This window comes from Sorex araneus, chromosome 2 (genome assembly GCF_027595985.1).
Source record: "Sorex araneus isolate mSorAra2 chromosome 2, mSorAra2.pri, whole genome shotgun sequence".
Taxonomy (NCBI): Eukaryota; Metazoa; Chordata; class Mammalia; order Eulipotyphla; family Soricidae; genus Sorex; species Sorex araneus.
In genome coordinates this window covers 25,203,403-25,226,578 of record NC_073303.1, presented here as the reverse complement: position 1 = coordinate 25,226,578, position 23,176 = coordinate 25,203,403, and the positions used below count along the sequence as shown (strand labels likewise).

General features: G+C 42.8%; 1 protein-coding gene across 3 annotated transcripts in view; it reads left to right on the top strand.

Annotated features, from left to right (window-relative positions):
* The window catches only part of MAPK14 (mitogen-activated protein kinase 14), a 75,751-nt gene that overhangs the window by 12,255 nt on the left and 40,320 nt on the right, over nucleotides 1-23,176 (top strand). For all 3 annotated transcript variants that reach the window (XM_055126306.1, XM_004619960.3, XM_004619961.2), the window contains exons 2-3: nucleotides 5,480-5,609; nucleotides 17,704-17,762. In XM_055126306.1, coding sequence (XP_054982281.1) covers nucleotides 5,480-5,609; nucleotides 17,704-17,762 — 189 coding nt within the window. The remainder of the gene's footprint in view (nucleotides 1-5,479; nucleotides 5,610-17,703; nucleotides 17,763-23,176) is intronic.

Genomic DNA, 23,176 nt, shown 5'->3' with positions numbered 1-23,176 from the left:
TATTTGTGTAAGGATGTTGATTAGGGCGTTTAAACCACATTATACGGTGTCTCCTTGGTAAACATACACGGGAGGAACTTTTCTCTGGTTTTATTGAGGGAATAATTATGCCTTTTTTAGTTCTCCGGGTACCTGGCTGGTTTTTATAATATGGCTCCTGTGACTTCTATCCTAACTGGTTGTGTTCTTTTTTTGGTGGGCTCAGAGCCAAGTTCGCCCCTCCACCCCTTTAACGGATATTTAGAAAACACCACATAATACCATCTGTATGCTTTGCCCATACAAAATATCTAATTTAGTTAATTTTCCATTTGCTCACTTACTATTTTATCAATTTGTTTATATGTAGTTTCAGGTTGCTTTAAATTATTGTGGAATAAAGGAGAGCATATATCCATAGTTTAGAAATTTAAATTATATTTTCAGAAATAGGGGGAATGTAGTAAGCTAGTTTTTTTTTTTAACCAGTGGGAGGAGACAAGTGTGACTGTGTAACAAGGCATTCAGCTTTAAATGAATCTTATTGTCTATTAGGCTCTGGATTCACCCAGGTGGATGAGTAACAGTGTCGTTATATTTGCCTTTAATTAATTTTATTTCTTCCTGTATTTTTAGCCATATTTAATTATTTAAATCTGATTTTATCATGATTTATGATTTTGTAGAATGTGCATTAATATTGTAATTTTGGAAGTACACATGTGAATTTGCAATCAGGGGAAGAAACTTTATTAAGCAACTTATCCTGAGTTTTAGTTGAGAGAACTTGATCATTGTAAAGATAATTCCGTTTTACGATGATGTTCACAAACACAAGGTTTGATTTGTAGCTATAATTTAAAATACATGATTAAGAGGAATCTTCCCCACTGGCAGTAGTAGGAAGTGAATCAGGACAATAAAGGCAGAGCCGGAGATGAGTCCTGTTGTTGTCCGTATCCTCGCAGTCTGGCATCCTGGAATTAGACGGGAGTATTGAAACTAGACAGATCGGGGTTGGAATCCCAGCGCATACTAGTTATCTACTGGCCATATGACGTTAGGCAAGGAGTCAGTGTTTCTGATCATTTACTAGTTGATTTTTGTTCTTTTTGAAAGTCAGTATATCTCACAAAGTTAACGTAAGAATTTAAATCAAACCATTCCCAGACTATGTATACCCAGCGCCCAGGTACTCACTGAATTTAATTTTTTATCCTTTTGAGTGTTTGATCGGTTTTTATAACATATTAAGTTGTCTTAAAATTTTTTAGGGATTTCTGCTTTTGGAAATTAGAATACTCAAGGTAGGGTGAAGTATTTCTCTTTTCTCCAGAGACTGCTTTGGTAAGTTGTAGGAACAGAGCAGTCTATGGTTACAGAGCTGGGGTGGAGACGGAGCTTCTATTACTTGCTTCAGTGGTTTCTGCTGTAGGGACTCACGTCCTAGTAAAGCAGAGAGCAATGTTTTTGAATAATTCCTGCTTCTTTTTCTTCTTCTTTTCATTTGGTAGGCTGGAGCGATAGCACAGCGGGTAGGGCATTTGCCTTGCCAACCCGGGTTCGTTTCCTCCGCCTCTCTTGGAGAGCCCGGCAAGCTACAGAGAGTATCTCACACGCATGGCAGAGCCTGGCAAGCTACCCATAGCGTATTCGATATGCCAAAAACAGTATCAAGTCTCACAATGGAGACGTTACTGGTGCCCGCTGGAACTAATCGATGAACAATGGGATAACAGTAACAGTTTCACTTGTTTTTTGGACCACACCTGGCCCAAGGCTTCCTAGTCTCTGCACTGAGGGATCACTTCCAGCAGGCATGGGAGACCTTACGGGGGGCTGGGAATCGCATCTGGGTCTGCCATGTCAGGGCGAGCGCTCTACCCGCTCTATTATTCATCCAGCCCTTGTTTCTCTTTTTAAAGTAAAACATGTTTTTAGAAGCGGGACTGGATGTCTTCTGAAGTAAAAATGATTAATCTGTTCTAAGGAGGTCACAGGCTATGGGAAAAGCAGTACGAATGAAGGTGTTCGTTATTACAGGCGTATCATTTGAGTGTGTGATTGAGTGAAATGGCCCATTGGTAAAAGAGTGATTTGAGTAGATTGTGGTTCAGATATTTAAATTATTTTGTGTGGTTGTTTAGCAAATAGAAAATGCTTACTGCTTGGAGGAATGGAAGATACAAATTTATATACTGTGAGTGTAGTCATGTAAGCATAATTTTAGAGGATATACAACTATCATACTTTTATTAAAGTAGGAAAGAATACCTCTTGTTTTGAGGTACTTCTTGTGCTTTAAATTTTACAAATGACCTTATTAAGAATATTAACTTAAAAATTAGAGGATAGAGAAATACAAAAAGCAAACATATTAAAAGAATAGAATAGCAAGAGATGATGGAGAGATGATGGGTTTGCAGCCCAGTGGGGTTCTTTCTTTGTTATTGAGGGGTTGCCCCGCATGCTGTGGGACTTCTGCCACAGCAGTGCCCGGTGTTCGCTCCCAGTGTCATTCCTCGTGGGGACTCTGTGTGGTGTCCCCTGTTGTGCAGAGCACATGCTCCAGCCCGAGGAGGTGCTGCGTCAGTCTCTGGAGTTCCCTTTGGGTAGTTTCTGTTTCCTCGGTGAAGGCAAGAGTACTTAGGGTGAACCAGAGGTTTGGGGAGCGCCGTGGGGTCAGATGATGAGTTTGGGTAGGAAAGTGAACTTAATTGGAAAACAGCGGCAGCACTGAAACTCTGATTTTTTTTTTTTTTTTTTTTGGCTTTTTGGGTCACACCCGGCGATGCTCAGGGGTTACTCCTGGCTTTGCACTCAGGAATTATTCCTGGCAGTGCTCGGAGGACTATATGGGATGCTGGGAATTGAACCCGGGTAGGCCACGTGCAAGGCAAACGCCCTACCCGCTGTGCTATTGCTCCAGCCCCACTGAAACTCTGATTTGAGGTTCAGGTCAGACATGGAGGTGGAAGCCAGTCTCTGTGAGGGAGCCTTCTCCTTCCTTCCGCCGAAGTTTGTCCTTAGATGCATGTATACAGGGAGCATGGAGTCGTTGGGGCTCCCCAAAGCTAGACTTAACTCAGGTGAGCACCCCGGAGGAACGGGGACTGGTGTGTCGGGTGTGAAGGGCATTGAAGACAGGACAGGGTGAAGCCTTGGAACGAGGATGATGAGCTCAGCAGTGACTGTAGTCAGGGCATAAGTCAACCAAAGTAAACTCCCGGGGGTAGGTGGTTTGTGATGGAGAAACCAGCTGGTGTTCAGATTCTGTAGGCAGGGCGGTTTTGGGGCGATGATAGAGACCCTAGGTGTGGCCACGAAGATGACTGGGTGGGGTGGAGCTTCCTGGAGAGAGTCAGGAAACTCAGCGGCCAGGAGGTGCCTGTGCCCTCCACCTGGATGTTGGATTTGCCAAGAAGGATGACAAGTTGGAACTGGAGAGAGACTTGGATGGAGTTCGGAGCAGACTTTTCAGTGAGTGATGGAAAATTCCAGTGCATCACAGCAGCAAAGAAACAGAAATGGGCATGAGCGGGGGTGGGGGGGTCCTTGTAAAACAGGAAAGTTACGGTCTGGAAGCGGTAGTGTTTTAGTATTTGAGTGCAGTACACGGGAAGTGGGAGACTTCCCTCTAAGGCAGGGGAAGTACGCGTAGTGTCGTGAAGGTGACAGTTACAGCAGAGGAAGAGGTGGCTGACTTCCAGGCATTTATCACTGCAGGGAGTTGAGCAAGAACGTAATGTAAGCATTTGAGAGTAGGGAGGGGGAGTGTGGCCTAAGTGCAGTCCCATGAGAAAGAGCTTGGTGGCAACCGGTCTGAAAGTCCTGCCTTCCCATTAGATTCTGAGATAAATGGGAAGATGAGGCACAATAGCAGCGTTCGTCCAGTCTCTAAAAATAAATCAGGGGCTGGAGAGATAGCACAGCGGGTAGGGCGTTTGCCTTGCACGCGGCCGACCCGGGTTCAAATCCCAGCATCCCATATGGTCCCCTGAGCACGGCCAGGGGTAATTCCTGAGTGCAGAGCCAGGAGTAACCCCTGTGCATCGCCAGGTGTGACCCAAAAAGCAAAAAAAAAAAAAAAAAAAAAAAATAATAATAATAATAATAAAAATAAATCAAATACACATCGAGTTTCTTGCTGCAGATGTCTTACATCATCTAGCCTCTGCTGTACCTCATTCTTTCCTTCTTTCCCCTTGCTCTGTGCTCCAGCATACCTTCTCCCCGCCCCCCCTTCTCTCTTTCTCTTTGTTGGCATGCACTCTCCTGATTGACAGTTAGCAAAATAACTACTAGCATGAGCTTTGGGTCCAGACCCCCCCCATTTCTGCCATCTCTAGCTTTGTGATTGTAGGTCATTGCATCCCTGGTTTTGGTGTCCTTATGTGAATAGGGGGATGGAAACAGTACTTCACTTCACGTGTGAGTCAAGGGATTAAAACATCTCTTTTTTTTTTTTTTTTTGGTTTTGGTTATGGTTATGGTTTTTGGACCACATGTGGCAGTGCTCAACTTAACCCTGATTCCATGTCCGTGCTCGGGGATCCCTCCTGGTGGGGCTCTGCAGACCGTAGGGGTTGCTGGGGATCAAACCCAGGCTGATTGAAAGCACAGCACGTGCCTTACCTGCTGTGCTAGCTCTCTGAACCCAAGCATGTTTAAAAATCACTGTAAAATAGGGAAGTTGTTGGTGTGCAGCGAAGACTCAGTAAGAGCCAATAATAGATTGTTTTTCCTCCACTTGGAGTTCTCTTCCCTGTATCTTGATTGGTTTACTGCTTTCTCCTCATTCCATTGTCTCAGCTCAAAAGTCTGTGCTCAGGTAATCTAGGTAAGATTTACTTTAACCAAATAAAATAGTGTAATGGGATAAAGAGCGACACAAAGCCACTGGTAAACTTACCTAACCAGTGACTGTGTGTCATTCTTTATCTCATTACACATATTTTATTGGCCATTGCATCATCACTGTTTGATATTATTTTACTAGTCTGCTCTTTCCTGTCCCTGTAAGGAATGTGTTGACTTGCTCCCTGCTATAACTCAGCTTCTCAAAAGTACCAAAAACTGGGACTGAAGCAGTAGCACAACGGGTAGGGCGTTTGCCTTGCACAGGGTCGACCCGGGTTGATTGCCAGCATCCCGTATAATCCCCTGAGCACCGCCAGGAGTAATTCCTGAGTGAAGAGCCCAGGAGTAACCCCTGTGCATCGCCGGGTGTGATCCAAAAAGCAAAAAAAAGGACCAAAAACTTTGTGGGTACTTGGATTTTTATGTCAGTGTCTTGAAAATAGGGTTGTAAAAGAAGATAAAATCAGGCTTTGGGGAATGGATCAAACTTAAATTAGAACTTGAAGCTTTTTAAAATTTTCTCATAGATAAGTAGCCTTAATTTAAATATTTCAAAATGAGTAAATCACTACAGTTAGTATCTTACTAATTTTGAAAGAGTGCTTTCAGTAATGGCTATTTTTTCCCCTGTTTTTCTTAGTGCTGCATTTGACACCAAAACTGGGTTACGTGTGGCAGTCAAGAAGCTCTCCAGACCGTTTCAGTCTATTATTCACGCCAAGAGGACCTACAGAGAGCTGCGGCTACTTAAACATATGAAACATGAAAATGTAAGTTGTCCTTTCAAGGAAGATTAGATTCTGCTCTTTTATAGACTGAAAAAAAAAATGCTTTCACTACCACAAATGGATACACATTAGCGTGTGTCAGGGTGTCAGGCTTGGGACCCTCCTTTGTCAGTTACCGCAGAGAGCCCTGAGATGCAATTGGTACATCTTCCTGGCATTCGCCTTGTATTGTACTTAAAGATTTTAGTTTAGTTTTATGTAAGAAGCAGTTTCACCTGAGGCACTGTGATTGGCAGTACTGTTAGAGGTAGGTCGGGTTTCGTGAAAACAGCATCCGACACGGTACATAGCAGAGTCTGCTTCCCTCCTCCTTTGTCTTGGTATCACCCCCTCCCTTCCCCCCTACTTTCAGAGGCTTTTAGAGGAGTAGCATTTATTGTTGTTGTTGTTTGGTTTTTGTTTTCTTTTTCGGGTCACACCCAGTGATGCACAGGGGTTACTCCTGGCTCTGGACTCAGGAATTACTCCGGGCGGTGCTTGGGGGACCATAAGGGATGCTGGGGATTGAACTCGGGTAGGCCTCGTGCAAGGCAAACGCCCTACCCTACCCGCTGTGCTATTGCTCTGGTTCCTAGAGGGGTAGCATTTAAAATACTTTAAATGAAAAAGGTATGATACGAAGTATAGTACAAATTCACCCGAAACTCTAGGTAAGTTTTATGGTAGTGGGGATTGAACTCAGAGCCTTGACCATGCTCGGCAAACACTCTGTTGCTGAGCTACAACTCTTGGCCTAAGACATTTTAAGAAAAATTGTTAGGGGAATTTTGTTTTATTTGCCTGGCTTGCTTAAGCCTATATTATCAGAGTTTGGAGACTATTTTTGTTATCAAGGGTTATTTCAGTGCAAAAAAAATTGAGAGGGTGGCTTAGTCTTGAAATGTCCTATCAAGGATGGATATCATTTTATGTATAATTTCATACTGTATTTTTTTTCTTCGTTAAAAAAAAATTATTTTTTTTAATCTTTAAATTTTATTATTATTATTTTTTAATAAATCACCGTGAGGTACAGTTACAGACACACAAACTTTTGTGCTTACGTCTCAGTCACACAAGGATTGAGTACCCATCCCTTCACCAGTGCCCATTCTCCACCACCAGTGTTCCCAGTATCCCACCCCCTCTGTGGCAGGCACATTCCCTTTTACTCACTCTCTCCCTTTGGGTGTTGTGGGTTTGCAATACAGGCATTAAGTGGCCATCATGTGTGGTCTACAGTCTACCTTCAGCATGTATCTCCCATCCCGAGAGGGCTGTCCAAGCATCCTTTACTTGGTGGTCCCTTCTTCATCTGAGCTGCCTTTTCCCCCAACATGGGAGGCCGGCTTCCAAGCCGTGGAGCGATCCTCATGATCCTTATTTCTACTGTAGTTTTTTAAATCTTCAAATGCAAATTTTCCAGATTCAAATATTCTTATAAATGTGACAAAAATATTATTAGATGCATGTTAGGTAAAATTTATTATATTTAGAAACTTACTGAACTTTCAGTGTTTAATAATACAAAAAATGTTTTCTATCAGTTTGAGAATTTGAGAACTCTGTCATTCTACAAAGAAAACATTGTACTTGCTTTACCATCTCTCCAACTTCAAGAATTCATATAATTTCTGTTTTTTTTGGGGGGGGTGTGGTCACAGGGGTTACTCCTAGCTCTGCATTCAGGAATTACTCCTAGCGGTGCTTGGGGGACCATATGGAATGCCAGGGATTGAACCCAGGTCAGCCGTGTTCAAGGCATATGCCCTACCCCCTGTACTATCGCTCTGGCCCCAAGAATTCATATAATTTCTGTACAAAAAGAACTATTCCATTCCTAGCAGTTGCCGTGAAGATTTTTAAAGTAATTTTACGTTGTTGATACTGTGAAGAAAAAAAATTCAAAATATATGAATCTTATCACTTGGCTCTTCAGACTTTTTCTGCTTGAAAGCTGAAAGTTTTCAGACTGGAAACATTATACAGGGGTTAAGGTGCTTGCCTTACGTGTGGCTGACCTCACTTTGATTCCCCAGCACTGCTTGTGGGTCCCTGAGCATCACCAGGAGTGATGCTGAGTACAGCACCAGGAGTAAGCCTTGAGCGTAGCCTGGTATGACCCCAAAACCAAGAAAATTAAATTTTTTTTTTTCCCCAATTGAAGCTTTTTCCAATAGTAAAGAAAAAAAACCCTACAGGTAAATGATGCTTTAATTAATAACACTTTTGTTTCACTAAGTAGAACTTTATTTTAAATAGAATGTCGGGGTTGGGAGATAGCTCCGCGGGGCTGGAGTATATGCTCTGCATCCTGGAATCCCGGGTTCAGACTTTAACACGGTTCAGGCCCCTGAGCATTTCGGGAGTAACCGCTGAGCAGTGCTGAAGGACACGGAGACTTCATTTTGGAGCCGGATTATGGGTGCTGTTGTAATCACTTGGCAGTTTCTTAATTTCTTGTTCCATTTTAATTTGTACCATTGAGAAAATCACTTTTTCACAGGTTTCTATTTCTGGGTATAATTTTCCATGACTATATATGATTTCCCCCCCAGTGACGGCACTTTTATTTGGGAACAATAATAACAAAATTACTCCTATGAACCTGAGGATTTTTGTTTGTTTGTTTTTTGTTTTTGTTTTTGTTTTTTTGGTACACCCAGCAGTACTTTGGGCTAACTGCTGGCTTCATGCTCAAGGATCATTCTGGAGAGTCTTGGGGGACCAGATGGGGTGCTGGGGGTTGAACCTGGGTCAGCCACAGGCAAGGCAAGCTCTCTACCCATTATACTCCCACTCCAACCCCAGACCTGAGTTTTTAAAAAGTTTAATACAGAGCAGCATGTTTCCTAACCATTGATGTGTTTATAAGAAGTTGAGATATATGGAATAGCTGACAGGAAGAACTTGATTCTAAGGTTTGTATAAAGTCAAATTGACCTGACAGCTTAACTGCTGTGGTTATACATATGTGTGTGTGTGTGTATGTGTATATGTATTTTTAATACAGTTCTTAATGTCATATTATGCAGTGTGTACACTGTTAATTTATAAATATCATTAATAAACATCAACAAATGTGACAGAGCTCTTTAAATATTAAAAGTACTTTGATAATAGTATGCAAGCCAAACATTTATGGAACCCTCAAATACCTCCATGAGACTTGGGATCCATTGATGTTGCTTATGCTAATTTAAGAACATGTGGGTTTGGGGCTGGACCAGTAAGTATGGTGGGTAGGGCACTTGCCTTGTACGCAGCCAGTCTCAGTTTGATCTCTGGCATCGCATATGATTCTCCAAGCCCCACTGGGAATGAGTGATCCCTGAGTGCAGAGCCGGGAATACCCACTGAGCACTGCTTGGTGGGGCCAGAAAACCAAGACCAAAAGCAAAGAATATATGGGTTTTGAAGATATCATTGTCATATTTCATTGTTTTGCTTTTCTTCGTTTAAGTCATTGTTCAGGGCAAAAATTATTTGTGTCATCTGAATTCGGTCCTGGCTTTTCTACCAGTCATAAGAAACAAACTTACTTGTTTTTTATGCTTTAATTTTCTGTACTGAGATACCTTAAGATGTGTCTTAAAAAAAAATGTGTCTTTCCTGATTTGGGGTTGGTTATTTTTGTTTTTGTTTTTGGGCCATTCTGTATTTGTAGAAAGGAGGCCCAGTAATGAGAAACAATTTAGGAAAGAGTAGAAGACTTAAAAAGGGTTGATTTTTTTTTTTTTTGGGGGGGGGGAGGTCACACCTGGTGATGCACAGGGGTTACTCCTGGCTCTGCACTCAGGAATCACTCCTGGCAGTGCTCAGGGGACCATATGGGATGCTGGGAATTGAACCCAGGTCGGCCGCGTGCAAGGCAAACGCCCTACCTGCTGTGCTATTGCTCCAGCCCCCCCCCCCAAAAAAAGGGTTGATTTTTGTTTTGAGGCTTCATTCAGTGGTGCTCGGGAGCTGCTCCTGGCTTTGTTATCAGGAGTAGCCCCTAGTGATTCAAGTTCAAGGGACCGTTTATGGTGTCAGAAATTTGAACCAGGCTATCAAGGCTGCCATGGCAGCCTCATGCAAGACAAGAGTTTGATCTTCCGTACTAGCTCTCTGCCCCTGACTAAGTGAAATTGAAAAGTTTAAGAGGAATCCCTTTCAGCCTCTTTTTAGTCACTGCTTTAGGCACTGTCCAACTTTTAACCCGCCCCCAGGTCTTCAAAGACAATAACTGCAGTATCTTGAAACTCTTAAACATTTTTTAAAAAGTATTAATGATACCCAACTCCAGAAACAATGAATTAAAAATTTAAGTATTGGTAACAAATTGAATTTCCAGGTGCCAAAATGTGTGGTCTCTCACACATACCATCTCATGATCGTGTTCAGTTTTTTTTATATAAGTGATAAAGGTTGTCATATTTACATTTATCAGATGGTGCCAGAAGCTGGGGATAACCTCTGTGACTGTGAGAGTTGCTCTCTGAACAGAGTTAGCTGGCCTGTACCTGGTTAAACTTTCCACCGTGATCAAAGGTTAACGAGCCTTTGTAGTGAAGAAAGATGAGAGAGTATGGCCCTGTTGCGGCAGTAGTATAGAGAGTAAAGCGTTTGCCTTGCATGTGGCTGACCTGGGTTCTATCCCCAGGAGTAAGCCTAAGCACCATCATTTATGGCCCCCCCAATAAAAAAGAAAAGAAAAGGAAGCGGCTTGCTAGCTTCGTCCTTTTGCTGTTTGATTCCATACTCTAGATCACACAATAAAGTGTCTGAAGATTTTTAAGTGGTTAAAGGAATCTTTTTGTAAATGTATTTAGTAGACCAAGTGATCATTTGGGGTGTTTGTATTAAATACATTAAGTATTGTTATTAAATACATTAAGTATTGTTATTTGATTACTGAGTTAAAGTGTTTTAAGTATGCACAAACTTAATAAAAATGTTATTTCTGTGAGTTTTTGCACCATTGTATGATAATCACCAGAGATGTTTGCTAATTTTTTTTTGTATAATAAATACATTCTGTCCCAGAAAACTGATTCCTAAGTTACTTTTAGGTAAGAGCATGCAATGACAGGAAAAGTAAGGAAATAGGTTAAAACATGATTTGAATTAAAAGGAAATTTTCATCTAAGAAATGAGAAATGAATGGATTATAGAATATTTCTTAAATGTTCCCCAGATCCATTTTAATACTGGGAAACATATTTTACAATGTTTTCCTTACTCTATAAATACAATTAACAGAGAAGGGCCATATGTAAAAATTCACATGCACAAAATGAGAACATTGTAATATAACATGTAGAGTTTTAATCTCATAAAATGTGTTTCTTTTAAGGAAATTAATATTTGATAGCGTGTTTATAAGACTTTCTCTATTATTTTTTCCAAATTAGTTCATTATACTTCTTGCAGCTGTGCTTTTTTGATCATATGAATAATTTAGTTTAGCTCTAGAGCTTATGTTTTGTTACTGGCAGTAGCAATTTCAAATCAGAAAGCAAAACAAAAAAACAAGAGTAGAGGTCCTAAATGAGGATTAAATCACTCAAGGAAGGTTTAGGGAGCTGGAGCCATAGTTCAGCAGGTAGGGTGTCTGCCTTGCACGTGACTGACTCAGGTTGGATCCCTGGCACCCCTTAAGGCTCCCCTGAGCACCCCCCAGAAGTGATTTCTGAGTGCAGCCAGGAGTAATCCCTTAGCATTGATGCAGTTGGTACATCTTCCTGGAATTTTGCTTATATTCCTGGAATTCTGAATAATACTCAAAACCATAAATAAATAAATAAATAAATAAATAAATAAATAAATAAATAAATAAGAAAATAAAACAGTGCCAGTTACTATTAGACTATTACTGCTGTTCCTCTATATGTAAGATAAGAATCCTAAATCTGGGGCTGGAGAGATAGCACAGCGGGTAGGGCGTTTGCCTTGCACGCGGCCGACCCGGGTTCAAATCCCAGCATCCCATATGGTCCCCTGAGCACGGCCAGGGCTAATTCCTGAGTGCAGAGCCAGGAGTAACCCCTGTGCATCGCCAGGTGTGACCCAAAAAGAAAAAAAAAAAAAAAAAAAAAAAAAAAGAATCCTAAATCTTTCTGCCTCTTGAGTAGTTAATGAATGTATTGGAACCAAAACTAAAGAGATGAAGATTTATTATTATTTTTATTACTATTATTGAGATTTTTAGGGACCTGTGTTTTAGGGACATATTTCATGCCTTTTCAAAGTGTGCATTACCACACCACAACCTCCACCATAGTTGCACCACCCGAGTTGCAAAGGCCTCCCCTCCAGGCCTGCCTCTCCGCACTGCAGTCTGTCAGGCCTCCCCTCCACCCCTGCCTCCTCTCTCCTGCTCTGGTAACCACAGCTCCACAGTCAGGGTCCATGGGTTTGTTCTCAAGTCTTCGATCCACTGCTTTGAATTGAGTTTTTGGTAAGCTTCAGTTTTTACATTGGTTATCCAGTTTTCCCTATGCCATTTGTTCAAGAGGCGATCATTTGTTCAGTTTTGGTTTTTTTTCCCCATAAAAAATTAGATCACCATAGATCTGGTGACACCACAGTTTCTTTATCCATCATCTGTTGTTGAGTACTTGGGCTATTTCTGAATTACATGGAAGGTTCCCCTCTTCCCCCATGGGTAGATACTAGGAGAATTTATTTCTAAGTCTTCCAAATATGCATTGGTGTTGACGATTTTTCCAATTACAATTTAAAAGGTAGGAATTAGGGTTTTAAGGGTTGTGCAGTCTAAGAAGCATATGAAATTATAACTATTGATAAGAAAAATAGCTAAGTAAAAAGAGAATAGACATATTTTAGAATGGAAACCTTGGACTGGAGTGATAGCAGAGCGGGTAGGGCATTGCCTTGCATGCGATTCCCAGCATCTAATCTGGTCCCCTGAGCACTGCCAGGAGTAACTCCTGAGTACAAAGCTAGGAGCAGCCCCTGTGCATCACCAGGTGTGATCCAAAAAGCAAAAACAAAACAAAAAGAATGGAAAACTTTCCTGTTGAAGGAAAAAGAATTCTGTCTTTGGGGCAGTGAGATAGTAAGGATACTAAAGCACGTTTTCTTGGCTCAATCCCAGGCACCTCCCGTGGGCCTCTGAGCACTGCTAGAAAAGGCCCCAAAACCAAAGGGAAAAGCGACAACAACAAAAAGCAGTCTTAAAGACTGATTATTTATAGATGGTAATATCGGTATAGAAAAAAATGTAAAAGAAACGTGGAAAGTTTTGTTTTGTTTTGTTGCTTTTTGGGTCACACCTGGCGATGCACAGGGGTTATTCCTGGCTCTGCACTCAGAGCGGTGCTCAGGGGACCATATGGGATGCTGGGAATCAAACCCGGGTCGGCCGCGTGCGAGGCAAACGCCCTACCCGCTGTGCTATTGCTCCAGCCCCACGTGGAAGGGTTTTGAGGAAAGGTTCTTTGAGGCTGGAGTGAGAGTACAGCAGGTAGGTCTCTTGCCTTGTCACAAGGCTGACCTGGGTTCAATCCCTGGCATTCCATATGGCCTCCGAGCACTGCCAGGAGTAATTCCTGAGCACAGAACCAGGAGTAACCCTGACTATTGCCAGGTGTGGCCCCAAAACAAAACAAATAGAATCTCTGGGGTTTCTTTTTTTTCCTGACATCTGAAGATTTTTTTCGGCACCATGATTGACAGTAGTGTTAACATCAGTGTTTCAGGTAGTGTTGCCGCACCCCACATGCCACCAGAGTGCCCACATCTTCCCATCACTGACTCCTCCGTTAGCGAGCTCCCTTCCCTAGGCAGGTTCTCGCAGTCTGCTACCATTGGCCGCTGTTGCTTCCCCATGTGTAGTTTTATACGCCGTATATGAATGAGATCATCTAGTATTTTTCCTTTCCCCTTTCACTAGCGTGATACCCTCTAGTTCCATTTCAAAAGATGAAATGTGGGGTTTAATCTATTCTTTGAGCTGTGTAGATAGCATAGCGGGTAGGGTGTTTGCCTCGCACGCGGCCGACCTTGGTTCGATTCCTCCGTCCCTCTTGGAGAACCCAGCAAGCTACCGAGAGTATCCCGCCCGCACCACAGAGCCTGGCAAGCTCCCCGTGGCGTATTCGATATGCCAAAGACAGTAACAACAAGTCTGACCATGGAGACATTACTGGTGCCCACTCGAGCAAATTGATGAACAACAGGAGGACAGTGCTACAGTAGTTTGTTGCGTGTATGTTCCACAGTTTCTTTATCTGTCGTTGGGCACTTGGGTAGTTAATAGGTCTTGGCTCTTGTGAATAGTGCTGCAGTAAAACAGGCGTGTCCGTGCCTTTTCAGAGTAATGTCTTTGTGTTCTTGAGGCAGTTGCCAAGAGGTGGAATCTCTGGGTCAGATGGAAGCACTATTTTTAATTTTTTGAGAAGTCTCCTCCTTTTTTCCATGCAGGCTGAACCAGACCACATTCCCACCAGCAGGGGCTGTGGCTTCTTTTTTCACCACTTCCCTCCCAGTGCTGGTGGTTTCCAACCTTTTTTTTAATAATAAAAAAAACACATGCCATTCTCACTGGTATGAGGTGATATCTCAGTGGTTTTTCTTTTTAATTTATTTTTTAATTAGTGAGTCACAGTGAGGGTACAGTTACAGATTTATACATTTTCGTGCTCATGTTTCCCTCATACAAAGTTCGAGAACCCATCCCTTCACCAGTGCCCATTCTCCACCACAAATAAACCCAGCATCCCTCCCACCCCCCCAATCCCATCTCCCCCCACCCCACCCTGCCACTGTGGCAGGGTATCCCTTTTGTTCTCTCTCTCTAATTAGGTGTTGTGGCTTTTAATAAAGGTGTTGAGTGGCCATTGTGTTCAGTCTCAAGTCTACATTCAGCACGCATCACCCTTCCCCCTCGTGGCCTCCAACCACATTTTACTTGGTGTTCCCTTCTCTATCTGAGTTGCCCTCTCCCCAGAATGTGAGGCCGGCTTCCAAGCCATGGAGTCAACCTCCTGGTACTTATTTCTACTCTTCTTGGGTGTTAGTCTCCTACTCTTTTATTCTATATTCCACAGATGGATATCTCAGTGTTTTGTTTTTGCTTTTGTTTTCTTTTTGGGCCACAACCAGTGATGCTCAGGGTTTACTCCTGGCTCTGCACTCAGGAGTTACTCCTGGCGGTGCTGGGGGTACTATATGGGATGCCGGGGTTCGAACCTGGGTCAGCCATGTGCAAGGCAAACACCCTACCTGTTGTCCTATTGCTCTGGCCCCTCTCAGTGCTGTTTTGATTTTCATCACTTGATGACCAGCACTACACATACCAATTGGACATACATATGTTTTCTTTGAGAAGTGTCAGCTTCTCTTTCCTGGTTTTTTTTTTTCCCCCATTTTGTTTTGGGGCCACACTCAACAGTCAGTGCTCAGGAGTTACTCCTAGATTTGCTTAGGAGTTACTCCCGGCTTTGCACTTAGGAATTACTCCTGGCAGGCTTGGGTGACCATATATGATGCTGGGAGTTGAACCTGCGTTGGCTGTATGCACTTGGGCTTTCTTTCCGCTCTTTGTTCCCATTTTTTGATGGGATTGTTTGGTTTTCTGTTATTAAGTTTTATAAATTCTTTATCATTCTTGGATACTAGCTCTTTTTCAGATATTTTCTCCCATTTAGTGTGGTATTTTTTTTAATCCTAGTGACCATTTCTTTTGCACTATAGGAAGTTTGTTAAACCCAGCTGCTTAATACTCCTTCTCTTTTCTTAGCCAGTGGCTACTCATTGAAGATAACTCTGAAGACTGAGAGTTTTGTTGGGGGTGGGTATGTTCTGGCCACATCCAGTGGTGCTCAGGGATTGCTCTTGACTCTGTTCTTAGGAGTTTACTCCTTGAGGTGACTACAGGACCGTATATGGTGCCAGGGATAGAATTGGGGTCAGCTCCATGCAAGGCAAGGGCTAACCCTTGTGTGAGGTTTCTAGCCTTCAATGCTTTTTGGAGGGTGAGTGCAGAGTTAACTACTCCTCTCTCTCTGCACAGGGGGCCATGTGGTGCTGGGAATTGAACAGGGTCAGCTGCAGGCAGGGCAAGTGCCTTAGCCCTCAACTACCTCTCCAGCCTAGAATGGAGAGTTCGTCTGTCTTTTCCTTGATAGATTTTATGGAATATGGTGTAATATTGAGGTGTTTAATCACTTTGCATTAACTTTTGTATATATTATGAGACAGGGGGCCAGATTTATTTATTTATTTATTTATTTATTTATTTATTTATTACATGGGCTGGAGTGATAGCACAGTGGTAGGGTGTTTGCCTTTCACGTGGCCACCCCGTGTTCGATTCTTCCGCCCCTCTCGGAGAGCCCGGCAAGCTGCCGAGAGTATCGCGCCCACACGGCAGAGCCTGGCAAGCTACCCGTGGCGTATTCGATATGCCAAAAACAGTAACAAATAAGTCTCACAATGAGAGACGTTACTGGTGCCCGCTTGAACATTTATTACATGTGACTAACCAGTTTTCCTACGAGTGTTTGTTGAAGTGACTTTTCTTGCTCTCTGTCATGCATCTAGTTCCTCTGTCAAAGATTAACTGTCAGTCTGTTGAAGAGTATATCTCTGGACTCTCAAGTCTATTGTACTGGTGAGAGTTGGCTTTGATGCCAGCACCACCGTTTTGATTACTGTATCTTTATAATATCACTTAAATCAGGGAAAGAAGTCTCCCATCTTCTTATTTCTCACGATTGCTTTGGCTATTGGGGGAAGTTTTTATTAATTCGTATGAACTATAGAAGTACTTGTTCCAACCATTTCCCTAGAGAATGTTGTGGGAATTTTGGTGGGGAATGCCTTGGATTTCTATAGTGCTTTGAGTAGAATAGTCATTTTAACAAATTAATTCTTCCAAACCATGAACAAGGACTGTGTTTCCATTTTCTTGTGTGTGTGTGTTATTGTTGTTGTTCAGGAGTGGTGGGCTATTAGTTTTATTGTTTCAAACAAATATAAAAAACATATGGCTCACTAACTTTTTTTTTTTTTTTTTACATTTAAAAAATTATGTCTTTTGGGGCCAGAGCGATAGCACAGCAGGTAGGGCGTTTGCCTTGCACTCGGCCGACACGGGTTCGATCCCCGGCATCCTATATGGTCCCCCAAGCACTGCCAGGAGCAATTCCTGAGTGCAAAGCCAGGAGTAACCCCTGAGCATTGCTGGGTGTGACCCAAAAAGCAAAACAAAAAAAAAAATTATGTCTTTTACTTCCTTTTTTTTAGGCTGATATCTAGTTACTAGATTTTATTTGGTGCAATTGTGAATGGGATTATATTTTCTTTCTTTTTTTACCTCATTGCATTTGCATATAAAGTGCAGTGGATTTCTTTATTGATTTTTATAGCCCAACACTTTATGTATAGGTTTATTATTTCTAGAAGGTTTTTTGGTGGAGTCTTTAGAGTTTTCTATGTATCATGTCACCAGTAAGTAGTAATAGTTCGATGCCTCTTCCAATTTGAATCTCTTTAAGGATTTATAATACTATTTTGAGTAACAGTGTTGAGAGTGGACATCCTTATCTTGGGACTCTCTACGTGAAACACTGATCACACAGGTAATGCTTTCAGTGTTTTTGCCATGGAATAAATCTAGCTGTGGATTTGTGACTTCTTACTATAGTGAGGAAAGTTTCTTCTGTCCTCATTCTGATGAGAGTCTTTCTCATAAACAGGTGTTGGAACTTGTTGAATTTTTTCATCTGTTGGTTTTTGGGCCACACTAGCTGTACTCAGGGTCCTCTCCTGGCACTGTGCTTAGGGGTCACTCTGGGCTCATACAGGACCACATGGAGTGCTGGAGATTGAACCCGGGTCAGCTTGTGTGCGGTGCATGTTCTGTATCCACTGTACTTTCTCTCTGGCTCCGGCCCTAAGATTTTTAATAGTGAAATAGAGTATTATGAACAGTGATGTGAACAAGTTAAAAAAAGAAAACCAAAGGATGTTGTAGTGTCACTGAATTGACCTGACTCGATTTGGAATTAGTTCCTGTGATTAAGACGTGATGAGTACTATAGTAAGTCCAGCACGCGCTTAGCTTGATTTTTATGTTTTCTCGTAGGTAATTGGTCTGTTGGATGTTTTTACACCTGCAAGGTCTCTGGAGGAGTTCAATGATGTGTGAGTATATCTTTTGTATTTGTCTTCCTTAATTAGAGGATGGCACTTAGTAGTCCGTTTCTGTTGTGGAACTGTTTTGAAAGATTCTTTATTTCTGTCTTCCAACTCTCCATGGGATGGGAATAGATTCAAGTATATGGTTGGTATATACATATATATATGTATATTATATACCAAAAATACGAATATATATATATTCGTATTTTTACCCTTTCAGGCTTCTTGCTCTCCATTTGGTGAGTCAGTGGTAAGTCTTTATAAGAGTCCATGGAGAGAGCACAGAGAGTTTAGAGTATGATCTTTGTTCTGGGGTTGTCTGTTCCACGTTTTAGAGGAGCACCTTAGCATCATTACATTTACCTCCAGAAATGTAACAAGTGTTCTGGTTCTGTGTAGAATCTCTCTCTCTCCCTGACTTTTCTCACTTGTGTTTGGGGAAGCTACCAGAACTGCATGTTAATCCTCGAAAACTTGGATTGCTGTACTCCAGGGGGTGTGCATCCCACGTTGAGAAGGCTGATAAGCTGCTGCTAATCATCCCGGTGTTGTCACCGTCTCTACTGTTAGAGTCCAGGATCCCCTGGGATTATCAGAGCCTGGAATGATCAGGAATCAGAACCTGAGATGATCAGGAATCCGAAGTGGAGGGCTGGAGAAAATGATGAGAGAAAGATACTACAAGATTATGGCAAATTGGAAATCACTGTAGGCGACTGGGCTAAAAACAGCCAGGACACATGTTATAAGAGCGACGCAGGCTGTATCTCTGGGGGGGAGAGCATTTTCTGATTCCCCCAAGCCTTCTTGATAAGGTCGCACCATGCACCATTAGTGCCCTTGCGTGCCCAGGCTGTATGCAGGGCAGGTTGCTTGCTCAATACTTTCTTGTCTTTGTATGAGCTCACTACTGTGGTTCATCTAGTATCAGTATTATGACTCATCCCTCCCACCCCTAATTTACAGAAAGTAGCAACACCTTCCGCCACTTATGCATTGTAAGCTGCTGAGATTCTGGCATTTCTAACTGAAAAAGGTGACTGTTGGAAAAGTTTAATGATAATAATAATAATAACTGCAGGGTTTGGGGAGATAGCCCAAAGAGGTGAAACAAATAACTGTAAGAGACCCCACATTCCACCACCATCGTGCCCTTGTCCCCCCCCCTCAATAGCACCTGGTTGTAAGCACTACCAGGGTTAACTCTGGTGGTCCCAGCCCATCCACATTGTAGGGCCAAGCACCGAGCAGCTGTCAGGCCTGTGCCACTGCAGGTATTACCAGGAGTGGGCCTAGAGCATCCCCGGGAGGCCCACCTCCCGCTCCCCACCATGCTCAATAAAAGAACTGTAGATTGTTGCTGCCTTTTCTGAAACTCTACCCCTGGTTGTCCCCAGCGCTCAATTTAGTAGATTGCTCCCTCCCTCCCCTTACCCTGAGGTCAACTTCTCCCACATTTCCCAAGCTAAATCGGAATACCTTTTGCTCCTTCCCCAAAGAAAGAGCAGGGGGTTGTGTGTGAGCTTGTGTGTCCTCTCTGAGTAAGGAAAGGAAGAGTGGGGGGGGGGGGGAGTGAAAGAGAAATGCAGTCTGTCTGGTAAATGGAACAAAGGGGGCTGAAGAGGAGCAGAAATTCTTCCCCGCTGCTGGCGCTTGGCTGGAGCATCAGTTCTGAAGATGAAAGAGGAGAATCTAGTCCAAGTACAAGAGTCCCTCTCAGATTAACTTTTATCCTGCTAATGAAAGTTTAAGAAACAAGCAAAGGCTAAAATAGACAATAGCTAAGAACAGCTGTGCTTTCTTTAGCCCCGCTTGGCACGAGAACTCGAAGCTTCCAGAAATGCCCTCAGCCGACTTGGGCAGGGACACACGTGTTATAAATGGTGAGCCCTGCTGTAGAGTCTACTTGGGAAAGTGAATATTTTGAATGATTTTTTTCCCCCGTAGTAAGTTAATTTTTACTGTTTCAAGGCTGTTTTTAAGAACATTTTTAGGTTTACAGCAAATTGAAAGGAGATACAGAAATTTTCCATCTACTTCCCCCCCCCCCACACACAGAGCTTTCTTCACTGTCAGTATTACTCACCGGAGTAGCACATTTTTACCAAGGATCAAATTATATGACACATAATTACCCAAAATCCATAGTTTACCTCAGGCTTTACTCTTGTTATTGTATCTTCTGTGGGTCTGGACAAAATGTGTAATTAGATTTCATCATTTAAATATGTTGCAGTGTATTTTTATTGCCCAAGAATGGCAGATTCTATGCTGCTTAAATGTGGAAGAAATGATAAAAGTGTGTTTGTTAACTACCTTGAAAACATTTGTTGTATCAAGATTTTAGGTACAATGAGAGTGAGATTTATTTAACAATGTTGATTTGCTACCCTGGACATAGGATCTGGTGTTTGTTTTGTTTTTGAGCCATACTCAGGGATGCTCAGGGGTTAGTCTTTATCTCTGCACTTAGGAATCACTCCTGACAGTGCTTGGGGAACCATATGGGATGCCGGGGATCGAACCTGGGTCAGCCACATGCAAGGCCAATGCTGTATCCACTGTACTATTGCTCCGGCCCCAGATGACCATTTTGCCTTATTTGGTCCTGATGGGGAAAGACTTAATTTAAGGCCAGTGCTTTTGTAAAAGGATTTTGTAAAACTGTATGTATTTGAAGGCCCACTGACCACAAGTATACCCACTGAACTGAAATTGCTAATATTAATTTATTTCACAGATACTATTACTGCTAGCAGTAACCTGCTCTTTCTTTTTTGATGTGGGGAAAGAACATTTTAGTTACCAAGGTACCAGTTGTCTGTATGTTCTTGGACCAAGTCAGTCATCTTGTCTCTCTGGGCCTTGTATAGTGTCCCTGAAAAGTGGTAATATTGCAGTATTTGATTTCTGAAGTGAATTCGATCCCAGAGAATCTCTGAAAATAAAGGGACAAACCCAGATTTGCCTGTAGGGAACTGTTCTGTTTACTTTCTTCATTGTTTTGTATGATTGGAAAAGAAACTAGTGTGTCCTCAGTCACCTAGTCACTATACAAGTATAGTGATTTCATATTTGCATGAGACTAAATACAGTTTATAATTTGAGGCTTATAATATTTAATACCTGCAGGGTCAGGCCAATAACATAGATAAAGCTTAGCATTAACAACAGAGAGTGGTAGGTCTGTGGTAAAATATCTGTACTTCCCAAAAACGTTCAGATTCACATAAAATAAAACAAGTTAGCAGAACCCCAATATTGCAGCCACATCAAACTTCCTGAAGATGAGAGAGGTTCCGGCGCCCTGGGGCTAGAGAGGTTCCGGCGCCCTGGGGCTAGAGAGGTTCCGGCTCCCTGGGGCTAGAGAGGTTCTCCGGGCTTTCAGGTTGGGAGCAGGCTACAGTTTCGAACATGAATTGTATGTGATAATGAACAAAATCTTTCATTTCTGTTCATACGTACAGTTGACTTTTGATTCTGTGTAGTGTCAGAAGTATTTGTGCGTTTACATTTGTGTTAGCACTCTTAGCGGGGAGGGAGCCATGCCTGGCAGTGCCCAGGTCTTGCTCCTGGCTCTGTGCTCAGTGATCACTCCTTTTGGGGTGTGGGGGACCATGTGCGGTCTCAGGAATCCAACTCGGATGGGCTGCATTCAAAGGAGGCGCCTTAACCCCTTACGATCTCTCTGCCCCCCCCAATCAGCACTTTTCTCTTGTCACATATTTACATTTTTACTTGATTTTGGATACCACTCAGTAGGCATCCTACAGGCAGTGGCGAGAGGGACAACAGGCAGTGAGTTTTGACCGTTAGAAACAACATATGGGGTGAGGTTGGAAAATGTAGAGGTAAAGGATGAGGAAACTAAGCTGGTTTTGGCTACCGCAGGATATGCTTGTAGGTACAAACATGTACATAGATGATTGGAGATCATTTGAACATTGTGTGTGTGTGTGTGTGTGTGTGTGTGTGTGTGTGTGTGTGTGTGAGTGAGTGACATCTAGCAGTGCTGCTCCTGACTTGTTGTACATAGATGATTGGAGATCATTTGAACGTTTAGTGTGTGTGTGTGTGTGTGTGTGTGTGTGTGTGTGTGTGTGTGTGTGTGTGTGTGTGTGTGTGTGTGTGTGTGTGTGTGTGTGTGTGTGTGTGAGAGACATCTAGCAGTGCTGCTCCTGACTTGTTGCTCCGAGTTTGCCTGTAGTGGTGTTCAGGGGCCCGTGTGATGCCTGCAGTATGCAAACCCCGTCCCTCCACTGGCTTCCTGTTAGTTGCTGTCTCCGGAGGTGGCACAAGTGTGTGGGTAATAGAGAAAATGCTGTAAAGACTGAGCATTCAACATCCAAACGGCCAGCAGAGCCAGTATTCGATACTCATCCCAGGAGTCAGCGAATTTTGTGCTGTTACAATATTGTCTTCTTTCGAAGGTCATGGTGGTGTGGGGGTGTCTCCCAAGGACTGCTCAGAAGGCCTGGTGGTCCCTGGCCAACCAGGCTGGTGGTTGAAAGCCAGGTCCCGAAGATGTGGCACGGCTAGGGCCCTGCAGCGCCAGGGGTTACCTGGACCATCCGGGCAGTGGCCCTCAGGGGCCTCGGGGCTCCCTGGGGCAATGCTTGGCGCTGGGGCTCAACCCACTGTCGCCTGGCATTGATTTATCTCCTCAGTTTCAGTATTGCCTTCTCTTAACTGGGTGTTTCTCTGACAAAACTTGGTGGGCAAGGAAGAAACTCAGTTTCTCGGTGAGAACCATTTCCCCAAATTTAAGAAGAACTGAATTGTCACTAGTCTTGCCCTACTTTCCCCGGTCTTCCCAGCCCCAGTTTCTTTGTATCTGAGTTCCTTATTTCTGCTGAGTCCTTGAAGAGGGAAGTAAGTGCAGGCGTTTTTTTCAATTCTTCTGTCATCTAGCAGATTTCTTTTATTCTTTGAAAACAGGGTAAGAACATCAGTAAATACAGAAAAAGAAGTATCGGGTTGGGGAGAGGGCCTGGGACCCTAGTACAGCGGGTAGGGCGTTTGCCTTGCACCAACCCAGGTTCGATCCCCGGCATCCCATATAGGTTCCCCAAGTCTCCCAGGAGTGACCCCTGAGTGCAGAGCCAGAAGGCCCTGAGCACCGCTGGTGTGGTCACAAAACAAAACAAAAGAAGTAGTTCGGGAGAAAGAGATTGAGTACATTAGCTATTATATTTGCAGTTTATTCCCTTATTTGTTGAAGATAATGGTAAGATAGTTAAGAAACTTCTTACAGATGTCTTTATTGAGTCACACAATATTTAAACAAAGTATGCATCCTCTAAGAAAATACTGTTCAGTTTTGTCTGTGTGATCAATAAAATGCCGCCTTTGCCTCTGATTAGCTGATTAAAAGATGTAATAAAGTAGTTTCAGTCTCCCTTAATGTTGGAATCCTT